This window comes from Musa acuminata, chromosome BXJ1-9 (assembly GCF_036884655.1).
Source record: "Musa acuminata AAA Group cultivar baxijiao chromosome BXJ1-9, Cavendish_Baxijiao_AAA, whole genome shotgun sequence".
In the NCBI taxonomy this organism is placed as follows: domain Eukaryota; kingdom Viridiplantae; phylum Streptophyta; class Magnoliopsida; order Zingiberales; family Musaceae; genus Musa; species Musa acuminata.
The window spans coordinates 8,241,777-8,263,023 of NC_088335.1; the positions used below are offsets into that span (position 1 = coordinate 8,241,777).

The window sequence follows — 21,247 nt, forward strand, 5'->3', positions numbered from 1 at the left end:
TTCAGTCAAAGAAGTTAATATATCGGTCTTTTTCAAGCTTTTTTGTGTACATACATACATAATCTAGTATTTATCTCAAGGAAATTCCATTTATGTATTGACGTTCTCTAATGTTTCTCAATAAACTATAGTGTGCTTTAACCATTATTCAACTCCCAAGTACAAATGGGGGGCACAGAATCTCAATAAAAACTATAATGCTTTAACTCGTTGGAACTGGAAAAGAAGAGTAGACAAGAAGAGAAGGAGCAAATCTAACATCTCAGAGAGGTGTCTGCCCATTCATGGAGGAGGAAGACATCAGCGCTAACACGTCTGTCACCGAAGCCATAGCACTCAAAGCTGCTTTCAGCACATCCTGCGAACACCCAGGCTTAACGATGCTTTTCACCTGTATAAACATAAGAATAATCCTCCATGATAACTTTTCTATGGGTAGTTCATGGATATTGTCCATTCCATGGCTCCAATATATAAAGGTTAAAAAATGAAGGAAAAATTATATATCATGTAATGAGAAAGTTATGGACCTTATCCAAATACTCCTGAAGCAATTTAATTCGGCCCATGTAGTCTTGGTCTTCGACGCACAACGAAATAGACTTTGCATCAGCACCCGGCCCTTCAAATTGGATTGGCCCTGGGTTTCTATATATGTCGTCCATCAGAAAACTGGAAGCTCTGAGCCTCACCAACCTGGAACCAAAAGTTCAAAATTATCTCTCGCAGGAAAAACGAACATCAGAATTGTGCAGAAATAAAGCGATAATTACAAAACAATAATGTCCTAAGAGGAAGACCTTCTCACAGGGCTTAGCTGCAAAAATAGGTATTAATACAACGTCGTAAAGACATACTCATAGGCTTTTCCTTCCAAGTCAACTGTGGCAGGATGGATGGCAGGCTTTCCGATAGCTGTTGCTCCTGCGCCATATAACCTCTTGACAGTCATCATTGCCTGGCGTTCAGCCAAAACAGTGTGTTATCAAGTGAGTGTAATGTAAAATAAGAGAGCAGTGTCCATTTATTTGCAAACAAGTAAAAAAGATAAAACAATTTTACCGTTATCGGAGCAGCTCCACACCTCCACTTATTCACAGGGTTCTTCAGATTTGTTATGGTCGCCATGTAACCATTCAAACCAGCAGCTAATATGTGATAGCAGACATGGCCAAGCGCCTATGCAGTACAGATCTATGAGTGGCTCATTCACAAGGAAAGAAAACACAAGAAAAAAAACAAAATACTACTCAATAGAACATACATAGGCATAATCGCAATCGAATTTTGATGGCAAAGATCCCCGAGCTTGGTATCCAAAAAAGTGGCAGATTGCATTGAACTTCTTTCCTATATATGTGCCTTCTTTCTGTACACCAATTTAGTAAAATGAAATTTCTCTACCTTACAAGGTTGATCAGAAACAAATCTTGAATAATGTTTAAAGAGCGAGTATGAACCTATCGTACCAACCGTCTGTTCATTTCTGTCTCCACCAGATGGGCTAGCAGCCTTTCAGTCTCGATCTGAAAAGAAATGAATTAAGCAAAACGAGTAGATGCATGGTAGAGCTTAATATATCTTCTACATTATTAGTCCAACTAGTGGAGATTTACCTGGGAAAGTTGTGCAGAGTCATCAGACTCCGGGTGGAGAACCAACTGCGGAGTCGAGGATCTCGTCAGGGAAAAGTCCTCGGTGGATCAGATATATATATATGCGATTGCGAGTAATAAAAAAAAGTAACCTGTTTCCTCATAAATGGTGGCAAAAATTCAAACAACGCGGATGCCCATGGTGAAAGCTGACAAGGTATTGTCTCAACAGAAACTCCTTGGCGATGAAGACCGTGGATTTCCTTAAGCAATTACAAATAATATACTCAGTCCATCAGAAACCATGATCCGCAACTAGATGAAGAAAAGTAAAAAAAATAGAAGTCATTCCAATACGAACCTAGGCAAAATACCATAAAACAAATTAGTCTGAAGCAGATCATGTACCTGGAGCAGGGCGTACAATTCTGGAATACTTTCTACTAGCCCCTCGGGGATAAGAATGACACCATGATACTTGTCTGCATCAAGAACATATTGGTAAGTCACTGCGCTGTATTTCATGCTAATCAGTAAAAGAAACAGTACTCACTTCTATATGTTACCTTTCTCTGCCCTGGCTTGGACTGCATCGCAGATCTGTTTTGTTATGTCAAAAATTGTAAGTTTCGATACGGCAACATCCTCACCTAGGATAACCTGGGAATAGATTAAGGGTAATTTGAGATGAAATACACAAGATGATATCAAACAGACTCCGTTGAAAAGATGGGATAAAGTAGAGGAAAAAAATAATAAAAAATAGCATGAAAGACTGACCATGTTTGGATGCGACTGGAGAGTACACTCTAAGGCCACATGAGATGCCTTACGTCCCATCAAGCGAATAAAATAGTAATACTGCAAGGTAAAACGTAAGTGACAGAACATGAAACCAGCTGAAGATGACATGAGACTGATGATAGCCATATTGAATAAGAAAGTAAATAACGAGCTACTCATTGGAATAAAAAACGAACATCCAGAGAACGCAAACAAAAAAGGGAGAGCCAAAGCAAAATTTCATTTCTTAGCAAGCAAGAAAGCACATCGGTGTCAGCTTAATTAACATTAAAAAGAAAGCCCATCTTTCTTGCCCACCATGACAAAACTATACGTCACTTAAGTATTTAGAACTTGCATAAAGATAACTCTGCGCAGGCCAAGTACAATGTGAAGCAACTGCAGGAACTACTTCACCCAAAAAACACATAAATTAAGGTGTTACCTTCTCTGCAGAAAGGGCATCTGTACAAACATTGCTGATGAGTTGCGAATTAACCTGGGAAAAGAATTTCCAAAAGCAATCTTCAAACTAATACTTCAAGACAAGTCACAAGAAGTACTAAAAGATGTCAAATTAATGACGAAGAGTCTTTATACATGGTTAATTTGTTTACGCGATTAAAGTATAGTTCACAAAAATGCATTAATACCTTGCATATTGTGTCAAACCCAACGTCTGTCTCAACAAATTGGTTCTTGAGATCTCCGTTCAAGGTTACAGGAACTCCAACTACCTGTCGACATACGCTATTGTATTCAGGTATACAGCTAAAAAAGAGATACAACATCTCCCAACATATAGGAGACTGTTTCAGGAACTTATAGGGTTACGGTAAGTTTGTTTTGCTAGAAAGAGAGAATGAGAGATAGAGAGCGAGACAGCTGTAGCAGAACTGAAACCTTTGTTTGACATTTGGACTCCACAAAGGTCTCTGCTAGCTGAGCAGCATCTGTGTGGGATGTAACTCCTAAAAGTGGACAAGAAACAGAACGTAAGCAACATAATTTGTTTTGAGCTTGCCTAGCTATGCCATTGGACTCACCACCAATAATGACAAGACCGGTTAAATTCGGTTCTTGGCACGCAGACATTGTAGCATTGACTTGCTCACTTGTTCTTATTTGATCTTTCGTCCGTCCGAGCAAATCATAACCACCTTTAGAAGTCAAACAGAAATGCATAATTTAAAAGAGAATATGCACAAAGAGCAAACCATTTCGCGGTTGCATATAGTAAGGTGTGAATCATGTCGCAACAGTGTCAGCGTGATTCGGAGGCCATATCTGCACCTACATGTTGATGTGACACAGGCAACACAGCACATGGCGAAATGGATCTGTCCTAAAAGAAATGACTTGAAACATGCTCCGGTGCAAGTTAGACAAGCACAGTACTATTTCAACTTCATTGTGCCACTGTCAAGCATTTCATAAGTAATTTATAACACCTAAATCTATAGAAACAACACGAATATAACTATGAAGCAACAACGTAACTTACCCTGATTTTTATATGTGGAAAGTATATCGTCTGTAATTTTCAGAATTCTCCTAGCAAATAAGCCCTCCGTACCACCTACAAACAAAATATAAATTGTTTTATCCCGAATGCAAATGAGAATCATAGCAATGACACGATAGAATTAGAATGAAGAACAAACAGACAACTATTACATCTATTGGGATTTGCGATGTGGACACTTTCCTGCCACTTAGCTGGAGGAAAAATTCAATTACTATTCAAGGGCTACATCCTTTCCCACTATTCCTGCCCGATTCTTCCTTGATCTAGTTCTCTCTCCAAAAATTCTTTGAGTTGCATTGTTGATATATATTCAAAGATCTTCTCTTAAATTTAGATATTTTAGTAAAGCCTTGGATGATTTTAGCTCGTCTTATCCTCAAGCTCACCATAAGTATTGTGATTTCTCTTCTTTATAGCCCCTGTTTTTGATCTCATCATCCTTGTTCCTACCACACTATTCTTAAAAATTTTATTCATAAGTCAATTAATCACAAGAACACATAAATCTCATAGCCAAACCCACAAACTTGATCTCAGTGTCAGAGCTAAGGAATGGTAACTACCTAAACACACCTCAGAGAGAGAGAGAAAGAGCATCTGTAAGTTAAGTGTTAGCTTGGAAGATAAAGCCACATAATACAGCCAGAACTTCACCAAATATACAAGTACATGGGGATTTTTTTTGAAGTCCATGGGGGATGTTTGATTCAAGTAATCGTTACTAAGGTAAGTTCATCCAAAGGTTGGGCACTTCTCCTGCTTGAATCGTTGAAATAAAGTTTGGAAGACTTAAAGTTTTAGCTCAACTTTGTCTGGGAGGACCTAGAGTTGAGCTCCGAGAATACAAACTAGTAAAAACATTGTTATTATTGGGATTGGTGTGAACAGTCATAAATAGTGCCCTGAAAATGACTCTTTCATTGATGAACTTGACTCCACTGATTATATAGTCCCTATAAAATTCAGGATGTTTTACAAAACTATATAAATTGTTTTACCATAAAAGAGCATAAAACTGTTTAAAATATTAAATAACCAAGGGAAATTAATTGGGAAAAAACGTTTAAGTGAGATGGCACAAATATATATGATATCAAACGAATTAAAATATATATAACGAGGAGCAAACTTTTAATAGAGTGATCAATCAAGATGGGAGGGAATAACACAAATGCTTACCAACAAATCCAAATAATGTGCTCTCTGGGTTATGAGATTTAATGGCATTATAAAGACCCCAAATTACATTATGTCCTCCTGGGGATTGTCTCCCACAAAATACAATTCCCACCCTGCATCAGAAGATTTAGAGATAAAATGATGTTCGATAAGATAAGTTGTCGAACTAAGCAAAACCTGTTGGGGACTAGACAAAATAAGCAAATCCAGAAGGTTAAGAAAAGGCTTAATAAAGCAAATAATTCTCAAATTCAAAATTGACCTGCTACACAAAAATGATACAAATATGTAATGAAAAAATATCTCTATTTTGCATCGCAGTGACAATCTTAATAAAAAAAGCTTATATTACAGATAAAAATAGAACTTTTGACAAGAAATGTACAAATGCTTGCCAACGATGAAGTTTCATGGTGAGAAAGAGCGATATAAACAAGAAGTCTAGTGAATGACAAGTCCTTCAAAACTTTTTCTGAAAAGATTATATTATAGAAATGACTTCCCTGTGATGTATAAAATCTGTTAAATGACTAGCCAAGTGTAATTATTCTAGCAATCGAGTGTCAGTATTACAATGAATCATAAAACTGTTGGTCCCTGTCTAGAAGTTTAAGGCCATGGAAGAGACAAGAAAGCCGTATTGAAGAGTAAATAAAAGACTAATTAGATCTTCGAGACCATAACCATATAAAATTCAAATGACAGAAGAACATTCTCTCATCAAATACAATCCAAATTAGGCAGAAAAATCAAATAAATCTAGCAAACCAGTATGGACCTGATAGCTGGATGCTCTTCTATTATCTGTGCATCTGGAACATTAGCGGTAGCCCTCAAAAAATGAGCCAAAGGTTGCCCAGATGTGTGAGGAAAGGCCTGTCTGATAGCATGGTCGTCTGCAGGGTCTGCAGCAATTGTTGTGTCACCAAACTCAACCCTAACTGTTGTCCCCTGTTAAAGATGCAACAGGAAAAAAGATTCAGAACGAAAAATATGGTGCACTACATATGAGAAAGAAAGGAAAAAGTTGAAACAAAAATTCAGTATGGGTACTGAATTCATGTATAAGATCGCCATAAACGAATATCTTGATCTGAAGTTGTGCCATCTAATTATTCGATCCTAGATAACAATTTTACATATGATAAATGCCATAATACATGTTTTTTTTCCCTATACTGTACCACATTGACACAGCAAAATTAAACGGTGATATTAAACAAGAATGCTTCTTTCTCAGGGTATCATCACAAATCTAATCAGATTGTGGGGAAAAATCATATCCTATGGTTTGTCGCAACTAGTCGCCAAACATAATGGAAGGAAAGGCACATATGAGACACAAATTTGTCCTGAAAGGGTTTAGAGATATCTTTGCTCTCCTAAAGTGGACGAGGCAGTCCACCGACCCAGCGAAGTTGCTGCGAGGAATATGATAGGTGACCAAACACTAGTATAGTAGAAAGGAGTACGCTCTTATGTTGAACTATGACTTCAAGATCACTCGCTTATGTCGTATCGAAACTAAAAACCATCGGAATGAGAATGCAGCCGCAAGAACAAGAAAAACATCACAATGTTCCGAACTTGAAAGGATCGAAGTTTTTATTACGATCTGAAACCCCACGATCCAATTACTCGGAACCGACCACTTCGATCAAAAAAATTATATTATAGAAGACAAGGTAGCAAAAGATTACAGAATACGAGGAGGGCGGAGGAGATCTCGACGGAAGCGAACCATAGCGAAGGAGACAAAGAGTATACCTGAAGGCATAGAGGGAGTTCCGGCTGGTAAAGAGCCCGCTGCTTCTGTAGACCCGACAGGTCTCGCGGGACGCCGTAGTCCGATTCCATCGTCGTCGCTCTGCTTCTTCCTCTGTCGTCTCGTCTCCTATAGCGTTACCGGTTGGAAGAAGCGTTATATAAACCCCCCCACCAACCCTTCGCATCCGCTCCCCGGAGAAACCCCAAAGAGTTGGCCAGTATTTACGAAAGAGCCACGGCGGCGGTGCGGTGCCGAGGAAACGGGTTTCGGTCTGTCCCTGAGCACGTCGATGGTATCGAGTGGCCGATCCCATCGAGGAGGTGCATGTAACCCGTTAACCGGGGAATGTACCCACTGCTTTCTTTCCAAATTTATTTATTGAACAATATTTAGTTATTGGTAGAATTAAAAAAAAATAAAGAGTTAAGGACGATTTCCTTTAAAAAATATATATTCATATTTTAAATATTTTTAAATCGATATCTCACTTTATTTTTTTTTTCAAATAATATTTCTAATTTAAAAATATTCAAAAATTTTCTATCATTTTTTTAATTTTTTACAAGTTTTATATTGTTATAGTACTCTTATTTGATTTACTTATAATATTTATAGTATTTTTATTAAGATATTTAAAATATTATAGATGCTATTAAAAAATATTATAAGTAACATTATCTCTTTGGTTGTTATTGTTCGTCAACTATCATAATAGCATATTTTTATGGTTTTATAGTTGGTTTGGTAAAGGTTAGGAGTTCATTTTGATCATTTATAATTATTTTGAGTAGGTTTAACAATTTAAAATATAAATATTTCAGAATTTTTAATGAATAATTTATGGGTAAATATTCATCTTGAAGACGCAATTGATGATTTTGGAAATGTAGTTTAACATCCCAAAAACTTGGGACTTTTCGGCTTCACGCTGCTGTGCAACAGACGGACGGAGGGACGCACCCATTAGTAGTTGGCTCAGCACCAAATTGCATTTACACAGAAAACAAAAGAAAAGATTATATTCGTTGTGATGCCGATGCCTTCGTCTGCGCCCACAGCAGTTCAGGAGATCCACTCGATGCGTGCATCCGCCAGTCAACACTCTTATATGGGATGATTCCCCTCTGCCACACTAGACAAGCATATCACACCATATAAAATATGGGGGAGGAGAGAATATACATGCATATACATCTTCTCTAGAGAGAGAGAGAGAGAGCTCTTTTGATGAGCATCGTCCTCTAACTTGGTAGCTGACGAATCCTGATACAAAAGACACAAGATTGTTGTTCATTTCAACGATAAAACCTACATTCCTGGCAGGCAGTCCCCACAAATGAAAGGATGCACACCCGGACATGAGACAGACAGTAACAAAGTGAGAGCAAAACCAAGATTAACGTTCCATTTGCTCCCAAATTACATTATCCTTTTGGGTTTTACTAGAAACCTTTTGATAGTAAAAAGAGAAAGACGTGTCCGAAATATTTGATGCTTCTTTACCAGAAGAACTAATATCGACAAGAAAATTTTCATTCTCCTAATAACATGTCACTATTTGTATCTTTAGTTGTATATCCACCTTGCAATCACAACACACACACACACATGCAAAATAAAAGACCTGTATGTATCTGGATATTTAATTGGATACAGTTCTAACTCACAGATAACAGGAAACGCCTAACCAAAAATGTACTACTTGATAAAAGACCACTAAGGTGCCTTGCAGAGAAAACTATAATTTGAACTATTTGAATTCATAAGTTAATAGCAGAGCAATATCATATAATTTTCTAAAATCACTAAAGGACCTTGCAGAGAAACTATACTTTTACACCACTTTGATTCATTAGTTGACAGCACAGCAAAAAAGAAGTCTATCCTATTCTTTTAGTTAAAGCTCCATCAAGTAGCCTCGAAAGAACAACATTGAGACAAATTACATTTGTTGCATTATCGGATACTGGATAAGAATCCATACTAATTTTTTATCAAGTCTTGGACCATTCACTTCCTCCGCCGTTCTAATCAGAATGTAGATTATAAGGAAGAATAGTCATAGACAAACACCCAAAAAAGGCATCAATATTTTTGAACCATTCATTTCTGAGCTGCTATCCCAATCTATACTAATTAGGAGTTCTTTTGGGTTCGAATGGATGATTTTGAGATATGTTCCCTGCACCTTGGATGGGTAAATGAGTCATGATCTACTTAAGTATTTAAAAGTAAACACAAGATCTGTCTACAACAATAATAAGCAAATATCCTATAAATTCTTAGAGCAAGAACCTTCCAAAGAAATGTTTCATGATTTTTATCTATATGAAATCCAGCATACGGCCATCTAACAACATTCACTCTTAAGTTATCAAATTTACTCTCCTCTCCAATTTCTCCTAACGTTCAAGACCAACCTTTAGTCATTTTCTTGTCCACTGATCTCATACAGGTCAGTCACTGAGAAAAGGCTGCAAAAGGCATAACTGGCCTTTTTGTGGAACCCTGGGAGAATAACAATCACTTATAAACCACAACCCAATTGCCATTCAGATACTACCATGCTAATAACCTGTTCCATGCATACAAACACATCAACTTGGAAGCCTTAGCAGGGTTTCGTAAATCCCAAGCAACAACAACCTACAAAAAGTTAATGAGAACTTTTTGATTGCATCTCATATCAACAGTTTCTCACCTTTACTCTGAATATTTCGAACCTGCTATAGTAACTCTTATGTTCATCTTCTACCAAATCTGAGCTTAAGGAGAATTCTGCTGTTTTAGGTTTATAAGCATTTAATTACTTTCTCCTTTGAAGCATGATGGTCAGGACTCAATAATGCATGATGAGGCCAGACAAGCTTAAAAACAGGATAAATCTAACAGTACCATAGTTGTTTCCTAAAAAGCAGCAATGGCTAACAAGTTTACACTTCCCCTACTGGTTTACCTAGTAAATTGCAACTTCAAACAAAATTTAGTCCATGCAGAGTGGATGTATTCGTGTGAGAACAGCTAAATGACCTTTAGCTAATCCCAAATCCATAGAGATGATAACAAATGCAAACTGCTTCACCTATAATTTCATTTCCTATCTTGTACTCCTTCATGTAAGATTTGCAGATCCAACGTCTACCCTATAACCAGACATCTTAGCACATGGCCATGATCTTTCTGTCCAAGAAAGATACCTGAGTGTGACGACTTTGGACAGAACTTTAGTATCCAGGACGAGATTAATTAAAAGTTTCTTAAGACTACCAATTATATGATATCTATATCCTTGGAAGTCATGTAACACAACTGTCCTTATTTTCTTCTCTACAAACTCAATCATGCCGCCGAAAAAGAGTTGAAGAAATTCTTACTAGCAGAAAAGACAACCCAACCCAAGGCACAAGAATCCGACTAATGCAGGATCAAATCCATGCAACCTAACACTGCATGCATAAAGTTGTTTGTGCTTCTACAAGTCAAATCCTTCACATCCAGAGCAAAAGAACAACCTTACCAAGATGCCAAGACATTTTTAGTTAGTGTAATCATATATGTCCTAGATATACAGGTAAAACTTGGTTATATGATGGGCATGGATTTGAATGTGAATTTATGAGCGACTAACTAAGGTTGTAACTCAAATACATAATAAAAATTCTTAGATAGCAGGAGTTGAAAGTAAATACAAAATCTTATAGATTTCAACTCATAACTGCATCAAATGATCCTAGTCAGATAACTTCAAAGACTTAAAATTGTTTCACTGAGTAAATAAAGTACAAAAGTCGGTCATAAAAGGCAAGGCCACATAAGTAAGAGATGCCATATGAAGATTTTAATCAGGTAAACGAAATTGCATGTCCAACTTTAAGAACATCTAAACATACAGATGCACTATGCTATCATTGCAACAACTAAATGAACTTTTAAAATGAATAAAGAAATTTGCATCTATAACACCATTATAAAATTGTACCAATGAACAGCTGCTGGGCAAGGACGTTCAAACAAAAATTGGCATAAAGCTTTACTATGTCATCCAAAGAAAGTCCTTATAACTAGATAAGCAACCAGATGACACTAATAACAGAGGGCATGTATGACCATGTTTTCTCTTGCTTTCAAAACCACAGCAGTATGGATCTCTATAGATAGCATGAAAACAGGAAACTAGCAAGGAATCTGCCTCTTGAAGCTGTGCTAGTAATATTTAGAAAACAGAATGATGAAAATGGCAATAATTCTTTGGTTCCAAGCTAATTGTAAGATCAAAATGGCCATGGTGCATTAAACCCAAACATAACAGAGGCATCTTATAACAAGCATAACAAAGATATGGTATTATAGTAGGTTCAGAGATAGCAGACAATTGAGCTCAAACACATGAAAATCCAAATAGAAATGTAACAGGGTACAAAGTTCATTCTAGTGGTAGAAGCAAAGAGAAAAGGGTTTATGTTCAAGATATGCAATTAAAATGGCTGGAGACATTTTGGTTCAACAAGATTAAAAGAAACAAACAGACTAAACCCTCACCCAGTCATCTCAGGATTAGAGTAGCAATAAGAAAAAGACCATGTGACCCAATTTATCCATGCTTCTCTTCTCTCTCCCGATTCCATTGTTCAATCTTAGCCCTTCGCTCCTCACTTCCTTCCCTTATCGGACTCTTTGTACGCCTCGGGTTTCCATGCCACCGCCTTCCCCCATCCCTTTCATAGTTTCCATGTCTATCACCACTCCTCCGCCCACCGTCCCGATAGTCTCCACGGTCACGATAATCGCCATGATCACGGTCACGGGATCCTCTTCTGAGATATGGGCTTGGGCTGCGGCTCCGACTTCTTCGGATACTGGATCGCCGATATCGTCCAAAAAGCTTCCTCCTCAGCTCCCTACCTATCTGTTTTACATGCATAAAATTGCAGTATCCACCACGGTTGCAACTATTCTCCTCATACTGCCGGCATGTGGCTTCCCGGAAGTCTGTGACAGGAGAGAAGTCCACAATTATAGGGCGTCCCGAGTAGAACCGGCCCTGCAGGGCTCTCATAGCTGCAGCTGCTTGTTCCTCTTCCCTAAACTGAACATAGACATTTCCGATCATGTGATCAGCAAGGTTGTCACACACATTGAGGCTCTCGATCTCACCAAACTTGCCCAGCTCCTCAAAGATGTCCTCGTAGAAGTCCTCGAAGTGTTCTTGGATCTTCTGAGGTTCAATTGGCTGGCCTTGAGCATCAACACCTGGAGTGATCATGTCTGGTCGCTGATACATATTGGAGAGGAGGAGGGTCGGTGATATCGTAGGTCGGTTATGGAGGCGGGAGCACCTGTCCCCATGACGGCAAGCCCCAATCTTGAAGTAGAAGGGGCAGTTGACCCTGTCCTTCTCAGTGCCAAAGATTGAAGCCAAGTGCTCCGCCATCAATCCAAGCTGTCAAAGAGCTCGCAAAACCTCCGGAAACCCTAGATGGTTGCAACACCGATATCAAAGATACCATCTTTCAAAAATCTCACCTTTTTTTTTTCTTCATGTGTGTAGCAATTGAAACTTGGAACGCAATAGAAAAATGTAAGGTGGGAATTAGATGCAGTTTCCTATTGGAAGCACCTATCAATATTTTGTAACATGGACCAACAACACGTTGTAAATATGAACGATCTCAAAAAAGAAAAATTAGACTTTATATTTCGACTAAGAAAACTGCCTGAAGACCAACCAAACACCTCTATCCAGTTCGGCAAGAAAGTAAAATGCACGGGCAGCTAAAAGCCCTAACTTGTATGATCCCCTCAAAGACCTGCTTCCCCGAGTGCCTAAAATTAAAATCGGAGAGACATAAGTATGTCTTCTTTAAAAAGAAATATATAAATAGTTTTGCCCCCAAATTAGCAGTCTCGATCAAATAAGTCGAAATTCCACCCAAAAAATTACAGAAAAGGAAAAACCCTAGCTCGAGCCGGAAATGAAATCAAAAGCCGAGCCGTTTATTCAAGAGAAACAACGACAAGAACGATTTCGAGCACAATCAAGGGATCAGAGAGCAATTTATGTTTTACAACAAGGCGACGGACCTCAAGAGCAAAGGAGGGAGTAGAGCCGAGGGTAGAGCGGCGATCCCGGAACGAAGCGTGCGACAGCAGGGTTTCGCTGGTGTGCGTCGTCGAGGTTTCGACAAGGCGGCAGGTGCGGCAGAGTGGGGAGGGTCGACCCGACGATTACTTATGGACAAAAACTACGAACCGAACCAAACGGACTCCTCAGACCGTGCTCGACCAAACGGGCTGAGGTTGGGTTCGCTCACGACGAAAGTCGGTCGAGAAGGCGAAATTGTTTGGTTTCGTCGACGTCCTCTTCGTGATTCAGCCGCATGAGTCAATCAATTGTTTCGTACGGGAGCTCGGGCAGGAGAGATCTCACATTTAGCCCAATTGTGAGAGGCCAATACGAGGCATTCGGGGCGGCGGAATGAAGCGTCGTCGTGGCCCATTGCACCTTCAACTGTAAGAGCAATTCTGATCACGTAGTCAGCAATTTTGGAGGTTCAGCTACTGAGACATTGGTGGACAAGAATCTGAGTACAAAAAAAAGTTAGGAGATCATGATCCATTAGTAACTTTCAGCAGTCTAAGGCATGTGAGTTACATGTTTTATATGGATGATTGAGACCTGCAGCGGCGACAACACAGACTTGCCCCCAAAGCCAGCAGCATTGTGGTAGAAGACTCTTAAATCTCATTGGTGGAGCATCATCATGATAGAGGAGGGCAAAGCACCCAGCATGAAGGTACCTAATCCTGTAACAATACTATTTGGCCACCACATAAACCATGTTGGATCATAATGCCATCAGTTGAAAGCGAATGACCTGTTATTGTTCTCTGGGCATACATGTTTTCCCTGCCATCAGTTTCAGTGAGACTTGCAACTGATCTCAAGATTTATCAGCAAACTGACGACAAATAGACCCTCAGTATGCACTGCACCGACTCGTCTGCCTAATCTTTGCAGTTCTTTTAAACATGGCCTTCATCCGCATATGTTGTAAAAGTTGCTTCTTGGTTGTCTTTTAAAGAAGAAACACCGCACTGCTACTGAATCATCATCTTTAGGTAAAAAACAAGCTGATGGCATTCTAACAAGCGCTAAATGCTTCAGCAGGTGTAGTACACGAACAATGCTTAATGCTCGAGAAAAGCTATACATCATCCAAAATGACCACAACCGTGGTGGTACAGTTGTTAGTTTCAGGATCAAGACTTCCCAGCGGCGGATGGTTAAGAGCTCAGTAATTAGCCTTGTTTATATCATCAAAATATGGGTGCTCCATGGCTCGCTTTGCTGAAATCCGTTTTGATGGCTGGTACTGCAGCATCTTCTGCAAGTGTCAGGTAAAAATGAATCGAGGAAAGCTGATCAGTATAGCCCAAAAAAGCTGATTACCAAAGACATGCGATAATATTTCAGAGGGCAAAGAAAAATCCTTTTTCAATAAAAAGTATGCTAGCATCTAAGATCTTCTTATGCTTAAAATATTACAGTGAAATACAAAGTAAACATTTTATGATACCAAATACATTTTCTTTTGCTTTACGCATATAAAAGAATCGGTACAATATCAAGACAATCTACCCGAACCTACACTCACCGAAAGCAGGTCTAACCCATCGGCATCCAGGTTAGGCACAGCTGATGAAAGATTCTTGGGGCTCCACTTAGGATATTCGTGCCAGTTACTTAATCTGTCTACCCCAGGCCAAACTTCTTCGCTTGGAGTACCGAGAAACCTGCATCAGCAGTGTAATCGACGTAAATAACAAAGAAACATATATAGGTGAAAAGATGTGCGGATTGAGAAACAATTTACTGGAAGATGTAAAGAAGCTGCTGCAGTTCGGAGTCACCAGGAAAGAGTGCATGGGTTGTGACTAGTTCAGCTGAAGTTCACAAGAAACCAGGAACCACCAATTAGAAGGGCCTCTATGTATGACTATACTGTAGAAATTCTTTGCATTTCAATTGATGGGAGAGAACTTCTTACCAAATATACAGCCAACTGACCACATATCTACTGGTGTTGAATAATGTGTGGCACCAAGAAGCACTTCTGGAGCTCGATACCAGAGAGTCAGGATCTGAAACAATCAAACCAAGATTAAGAGATCTGCTGGATGCCATAAGCCCTTCCTACCAAAGTCCAAAACTATTATACCTCATGAGTATACTTTTTTAAGGGAATAGTGAAAGCTCTGCTGAGCCCAAGATCTGCAATTTTTAGCATCATGGTCTTCTGATCCATTAAAAGATTATGAGGCTTCAGGTCCCTGCACCAATGAGGTGTTACACTAATTCCCTCTGTATAAGATACTGGAATTAGGAAAGGCAGCATCAACGTTATTTTTACCTGTGCAGCACGCCACGGCCATGACAAAATGCAATTCCCTTGCAGAGTTGATACATCAAAATCTGTAGAAAGAATAATAACCTTGTATGAATGTTGGGGGAACTATCATATGGCCATTGGATGAGTAACAGAAGCAATACAAAAATATTGTTACGAGAAAAATTGACATGGACGTCACCTCAACGTCAAATGTGATTGTCACCTCAACACCACACGGCTATCCCCTCGACGCCACCTGTGGTTAGCACATGCCCAACATGTGGCTCAACACATGATTGACACCTTAACAATCGCCCTCCTTAATTGTTGTTGATCACAAGAGTAATCATCCAAGAAACCCACTATAAAAGGGGGTCCTTAGCTGTTGCTTACCTTTCCCAATGCTATTCAAATTGTTGGTTGAATCATTCAAGTCCAAAATTGACTTTAGTCTCGGAAGGGCATTTATTGGGAACGCCCCCGATGTAATTCTGTATGGTTCAACCTCCTCGGAGTTGGATGGGTTCGATGTTTCAAGGTTGGAGAAATGTGGCGTTGGTCGAGATCGACCTATGATGGATGTGGAATAAACCTCAATCGGCTCTAAATTTGTATCCAAATCAAATAGCACAAACAGAGGGGTCACCCGGTGATCCACTGTCTACGAGTATAGCGATACTATCTTCTCGGAACGTGATTTATACTAAAGATAGACAATATCATGTTGAGTTATTTCTAAACTCGAAAAAAGCTCTCCCTAAAGCAAACATGGCGGTAGGACTTCTTGGTTAAATTTGATATGACAATAAAGCGCAAGCCCGAAAGAGCAAATGTCGTAGCCGATGCATCGAGTATGAAAGTGAAGCCGGTGAATGTCATACAATTGAAAGACGAAGGCCAAGTAAGTAAGTTACACTCTGACTTTCTTTCCAAGATTAAGGATAGATTGAACGGATGAGAAGACAATGATTTTAGGTACAAAAAGGATATCTACATCAAAGAAAATAGAGTATGTTTCCCGAGTGGACAATTTGAGATGTGAACTATTGAGAGTGTGTCATGATTCCCTACGGGCAAAACATCCGAGCATTCACCAAACGTTGGCTCTCATGGAGAAAGCCTTCTATTTGTCGAAGATAGGGACTAATGTAGAACACCAAACATTGGCTCTCATGGAGAAAGCCTTTTATTTGTCGAAGATAGGGACTAATGTAGAAGAATATATTCGAACGTTTCTTACTTGCCAAGTAGACAAGGTAGAGCAACAAAAATTAGTGGGACTTTTGGAACCGTTGCCCATACCCAAAAGGTCGTGGGAGAGCATTTCCTTGGGCTTTATATCAAACTTGTCGACGGTAGGGAGACTTGGGTCGATACTTGTTGTGGTCGATCAATTTTCAAGGTATACAATATTCATTGCTACACCCCTACACTATTTAGCAGAGGAGGTGATAAAAGAATATGGTGAAGTATTAGGGAGTTATACATAATATCATCAGCGATTGAGATACGCAACTCTTGGTGAAGTCGGCAACTTGGTGCTAGTAAAGCTTAAACCAACATCAATATATTTTTTTAGGCATAAAGTGTACAAGGGACTAGTACGCAACTATGAAAGGCCCTTTTTAATTATCAATAGGATAGACAATGTCTCCTATAAGTTAAAACTGCCAACATGGCTCAAAATTCATAATATCTTCCATACGAATAACTTAAAAACCTACCATTCAAATCTACAAGATGCTTCTCGAAGTATTCCAACTCGACTACCCTCCACCAGAGCCTCCTACGAAAAGTGAGTTAAAGTCATTTTAATGGATCATATGACAAAACTATCTAACGGAGCAAACCAAATCAAGTATTTAATGAAGTAACAAAAGCTTTCCCAAACAAAAGCCAATTGAGAGCCTGAAGACGCCCTACAACACGAAGAGCCTACCAATAAGAGTTGACGAGAGCGTTGATAGTTTAAATGAGAGATAATGTCATGGACGATCGTCACACACCCGCAACACTTTCATCAATAGATTGTTCATCACTTTTGTTTGCTTAAGTGTTTTTCTTTGTTTTTGCTTGAAAACTATGAGCAAGAATAATTTGCAACGCTACAAAAAAACCGCTCACCAAAATGGATAAAACTGCCTCAACCTAGTTTTTGCATGTCATGACCTATTTTCTGTAGACTACAATATGATGCCAATCATCAGCCATCTCAACAACAAAGCAACTTAAGGAAACTGTTTGCTCTAGAATTCATACATCAATAGTTTATTAATGAAAGGTTCTATGATTTGGTGTGACGATTTTAGAACTACAGGGGCTACTCTGCTTCTCTCTCTAGTAATCCGAAGGGTGTTCATCAAGGAGTGTCAATTCTTGAGGGATAAAGAGAATAAGAACAAAGAAAGTGAAACCCAACGATATTTAGAGCACAACAACTAAATTGTAAATTACAGTGCCAGAAGACTATCAAAAGTTTGCAACATGCAGTAGAACAATGAAACAGTTCGTTTGGTGACGTAGCTCGTTACCTTGATAGTTTTGGGCGAGATCATGTCACGATTCTGGCGGAAGCTTCTAATGTACTTCTTAAGATCAGTGTCCATGTACTCGAAGACGAGATCAGTGTCTATGTACTCAAAATAGACAAAATCGTCTCAGAATGACTTAGTTTTTACATGTCATGACCTATTTTCTATAGACTACAATATGATGTCAATCATCAGCCATCTCAACAACAAAGCAACTTAAGTGAACTGTTTGCTCTAGAATTCATACATCAATAGTTTATTAATGAAAGGTTCTATGATTTGGTGTGACGATTTCAGAACTACAGGGGCTACTCTGCTTCTCTCTCTAGTAATCCGAAGGGTGTTCATCAAGGAGTGTCAATTCTTGAGGGATAAAGAGAATAAGAACAAAAAAAGTGAAACCCAACGATATTTAGAGCACAACAACTAAATTGTAAATTACAATGCCAGAAGACTATCAATAGGTTGCAACATTTAGTAGAACAATGAAACAGTTAGTTTACTGACGTAGCTCGTTACCTTGATAGTTTTGGGCGGGATCATGTCACGATTCTTGCGGAAGCTTCTAATGTACTTCTTAAGATCAGTGTCCATGTACTCGAAGACGAGATACAGAATGGTCTGCCCTTGTTTGTTCTGGCCTTGCTTGAGATCCAGCAGTCTGTGGTGAGTAGTACGAGGAAACAAATCGATCATTACATGGGAAAATTAACAAGAAAAGCCAGGCGATGCTGAAACTACGACAGGAAGAATTGCCAGAAAGTGGGAACAAATAGCAGACAAGAGAGCAATTTCCAGAAACGACTGACTTGGTAGATAACACAAAATTTTGAAACACAAGGCAAATAAAGCACGGGGAGTTCCTCCGATCCATCAATTACAAAGGGGAGGAAGGAATCTAATGCCTATCCGCATGAAAAGGTAGATATCGCACCATAAAATCAGTGAAGAAAACGTATGCAAAGAAGGAATCGAGGACGAGACAGAGACGATGGCGTCAAACTTCAATTACGAGACGAAAAGGATGGGGAATTCCCTAAACCAAGGAGGGAGGAAGTAGTTATTGGCGTTCAGGGAACACCACCTGACGACATGGGGATCGACGGAGAGCATGCGGAGGAGGGAGACCTCGCGGAGGGTGGTGGGCGGAACGCCCTCGTCGTCCTCGGGGAGGCGGGTCTTCTTGAGGGCGACGATCTTGCCGGTAGCCTTCTCCCTCGCCTTGAACACCTTCCCGTACGTCCCTTCCCCCAACTTCTCCAGCTTCTCGTACGCATCCATCGCCTGCTCCGTCCGCGGCTTAGGCTGCGCCGGCAGCTGCACCGTCGTCGCCGTCTCCATCCTTGTCTATTTCTCGATCATCCAACGAGGAATCAACAGACAGAATAAAGGGAAGAATCGAATCACGCAATAAATAGGCGGCAGTGGCGAGGATTGCGATTGTAATTAGGTTTCCCAGTTCGAGTCAATTTGTAACGGCTAATGATTCGGATTTCAAACGCCATCCTCATCCTATCCCTGCAACGGTTGATGGGATCATCGTTTCATACGCAAGGGGGTTTGGAACGGATGAGATGGCATCACCGATCGCCATTCGTGTTCTTTGCTCTCATATGTCTCCACAGGAAGGATTGCACAGAACTGCAATGGGCCAGCCTAGCGTGCAGGCACGGCCCGTGGAATTGGTTCGGATGACGCAGGCAGCTCAAGCTTAGACCAAGAATTGCAATGGGACGTGAAGATGGGTCGGATCTCATCTAGCGAGTCGATTGATCCAATTGCATGGGAGAGTTCAAGTCAGCAAGTCAAAGCATTAACAAGGAGATGACTTGCACGTCACCCTTCGCCTTTCCATGCTTAGGCTAATGGTACACATCCCACGAGACGATATCCTATTCTTACGTTGGTGTTGGGAGGCTGCGCTTTAGGAATCACTGCCCACAAGAAGAAAAACATTATGCGTCGAGCGAAGCGATGAAGGCGGGGTGGTGGTCACGTGGGTGACTCGTCCTTTTGTTTTTTGTTACTACTCCTTCGTAAACCCATCTCTCATTCACTATCCTTCCCGTGCGGATACCTAACCGGGTCACAGGTGCACATCTTTTTGGTATGCTTCCCATCTAATTTCTGTGCATGGAATTAAATTAGAGTATCCCGACGTGAAGATAAGGCTTCCGTATCCCCCGGCCTTCCGCTGCTCGTTCAACCACTCAAATCCAAGGACTAGTAGTTGAAAAGGCTGTCCATTAGCCCTCGTCTTTTTGTTGGCCTCCTACGAGAGTTAGATTCCCCTACGGAAATATAATTAGGCCATTTCTTTTCTTGTATTTGCTTTTGTTATTTATTTATTTATATATCCGGGATTATATATAATAAGCACTCGCCCATAGGGTGCATATTTCTCTCCGGTTTCGACAATTAAAATTCTTTCTGGGGTTGCTAAGGTGTAATAGCACTAGAGGCATTTAATCTTCCGTGCGTCTTCTTTTGGTGATGTTCTTGGAAAGTTTGGTGGGAATTCCGCCCAAAAGTCTTGAGAAAAAGTCGAAGAACTAAAGACTCCGTAGAACATATCAAATGGAAGCTTACGTGGGTATGGGTAGTAGATATTAATGTTATGCATTTTAACGGTGTTATCTCGTCATATTCAGACCATTTGTCCACGTGGTAATGGATATAATTGATCAGGTCAGTTTTTCCGCTCTACGATTTTACTGCCTTAGTCATAAGCCAGGTGATGTGTTCCACCGGAGGTGGTGACATTTATGTCAAAGAGTAATTGATTGTCAACCTCCCTCTAATGCCTAAGTCAAAAGGTACTTTATGTTGGTGGACAAATGTATTGTGGTTGGTGAGTCAACACGGTACGGTCCACGGGTCGATATCGGAAGTCTTATGTTGGTTGAGTTGGATGTCAAGATAGGTCGGGCCCTTGTGACGGAGTGTTGATCAACATTTCTCGATCCGAGCGCCATTTGCATTGAGCAACGTCTCTCCATTCCCGAGTTGGTACGCAGCTCGCCTTGGATCACTAGATGGCGATTCCCAGGTCGAGACGCTCGTGGCTCGAGATGGTCGTTTGCCTGCAAAAATGACCTTTGTCGGGTGATCCCCGACTTTGGCCCCTCTGATGAGCAAGTCGGTAATTGTTTTTCTCTTATCTTTTGTATCTTCTTTCCCTCTTGCCGGATGTCGGCCATGGACTTTTATATTATTGTACGAGGGTCGATCACACGTAGGTTCGATATGACGACTTATCCTCGGGGGACAAGACGGTACTGTGTGGCCGTTGTCCCGGGACGCGCGGGATGACGTCAAACGGTGTCGCCCCGAGCTTCCGGGACAGGACGTACCAAACAATGCCTTGATATAGGTTCTGACTTAGCGCATATGGATGCTCCCATTGCTGACCCGGCATTGGTACGGATTCTGGCTTAACGTGTGGGGGTGCTCCCCTTGCCGTAGCACGGTGT

The 21,247-nt window shown here is 40.2% G+C and overlaps 3 protein-coding genes across 5 annotated transcripts; all 3 read right to left on the reverse strand.

Annotated features, from left to right (window-relative positions):
- Window positions 1–182: 182 nt before the first annotated feature.
- LOC135594256 (pyrophosphate--fructose 6-phosphate 1-phosphotransferase subunit alpha-like) lies at window positions 183–6,977 on the reverse strand. The gene is made up of 19 exons (XM_065084656.1): window positions 6,853–6,977; window positions 5,864–6,036; window positions 5,086–5,198; window positions 3,883–3,957; window positions 3,425–3,538; window positions 3,282–3,349; window positions 3,032–3,115; window positions 2,824–2,877; window positions 2,376–2,456; window positions 2,162–2,255; window positions 2,004–2,077; window positions 1,748–1,858; window positions 1,617–1,661; window positions 1,470–1,526; window positions 1,265–1,369; window positions 1,063–1,179; window positions 858–958; window positions 531–696; window positions 183–391 (listed from the first exon to the last, which is right to left on the reverse strand). The coding sequence occupies exons 1-19, from the start codon at window positions 6,940–6,942 to the stop codon at window positions 263–265; spliced, it is 1,851 nt and encodes a 616-aa protein (XP_064940728.1). The 5' UTR covers window positions 6,943–6,977; the 3' UTR covers window positions 183–262.
- Window positions 6,978–11,225: 4,248 nt separating this feature from the next.
- LOC135583183 (splicing factor U2af small subunit B-like) lies at window positions 11,226–13,120 on the reverse strand. 3 transcript variants are annotated; one of them, XM_065082725.1, is made up of 3 exons: window positions 12,935–13,084; window positions 12,587–12,676; window positions 11,226–12,325 (listed from the first exon to the last, which is right to left on the reverse strand). In XM_065082725.1, exon 3 carries the CDS (start codon window positions 12,282–12,284, stop codon window positions 11,445–11,447), a length of 840 nt encoding a protein of 279 aa, XP_064938797.1. In that variant the 5' UTR covers window positions 12,285–12,325; window positions 12,587–12,676; window positions 12,935–13,084; the 3' UTR covers window positions 11,226–11,444. The 3 variants fall into 3 exon arrangements, with proteins under 3 accessions (XP_064938797.1, XP_064938798.1, XP_064938796.1); XM_065082726.1 differs by having other exon boundaries at window positions 12,580–12,676; XM_065082724.1 differs by lacking the exon at window positions 12,587–12,676 and having other exon boundaries at window positions 12,935–13,120.
- Window positions 13,121–13,949: 829 nt separating this feature from the next.
- LOC135592964 (cyclin-dependent kinase B2-1-like) lies at window positions 13,950–19,425 on the reverse strand. The gene is made up of 8 exons (XM_065082723.1): window positions 18,859–19,425; window positions 18,294–18,435; window positions 15,265–15,326; window positions 15,073–15,184; window positions 14,902–14,995; window positions 14,728–14,797; window positions 14,509–14,647; window positions 13,950–14,238 (listed from the first exon to the last, which is right to left on the reverse strand). The coding sequence occupies exons 1-8, from the start codon at window positions 19,113–19,115 to the stop codon at window positions 14,146–14,148; spliced, it is 969 nt and encodes a 322-aa protein (XP_064938795.1). The 5' UTR covers window positions 19,116–19,425; the 3' UTR covers window positions 13,950–14,145.
- Between the last annotated feature and the right edge of the window lie 1,822 nt (window positions 19,426–21,247).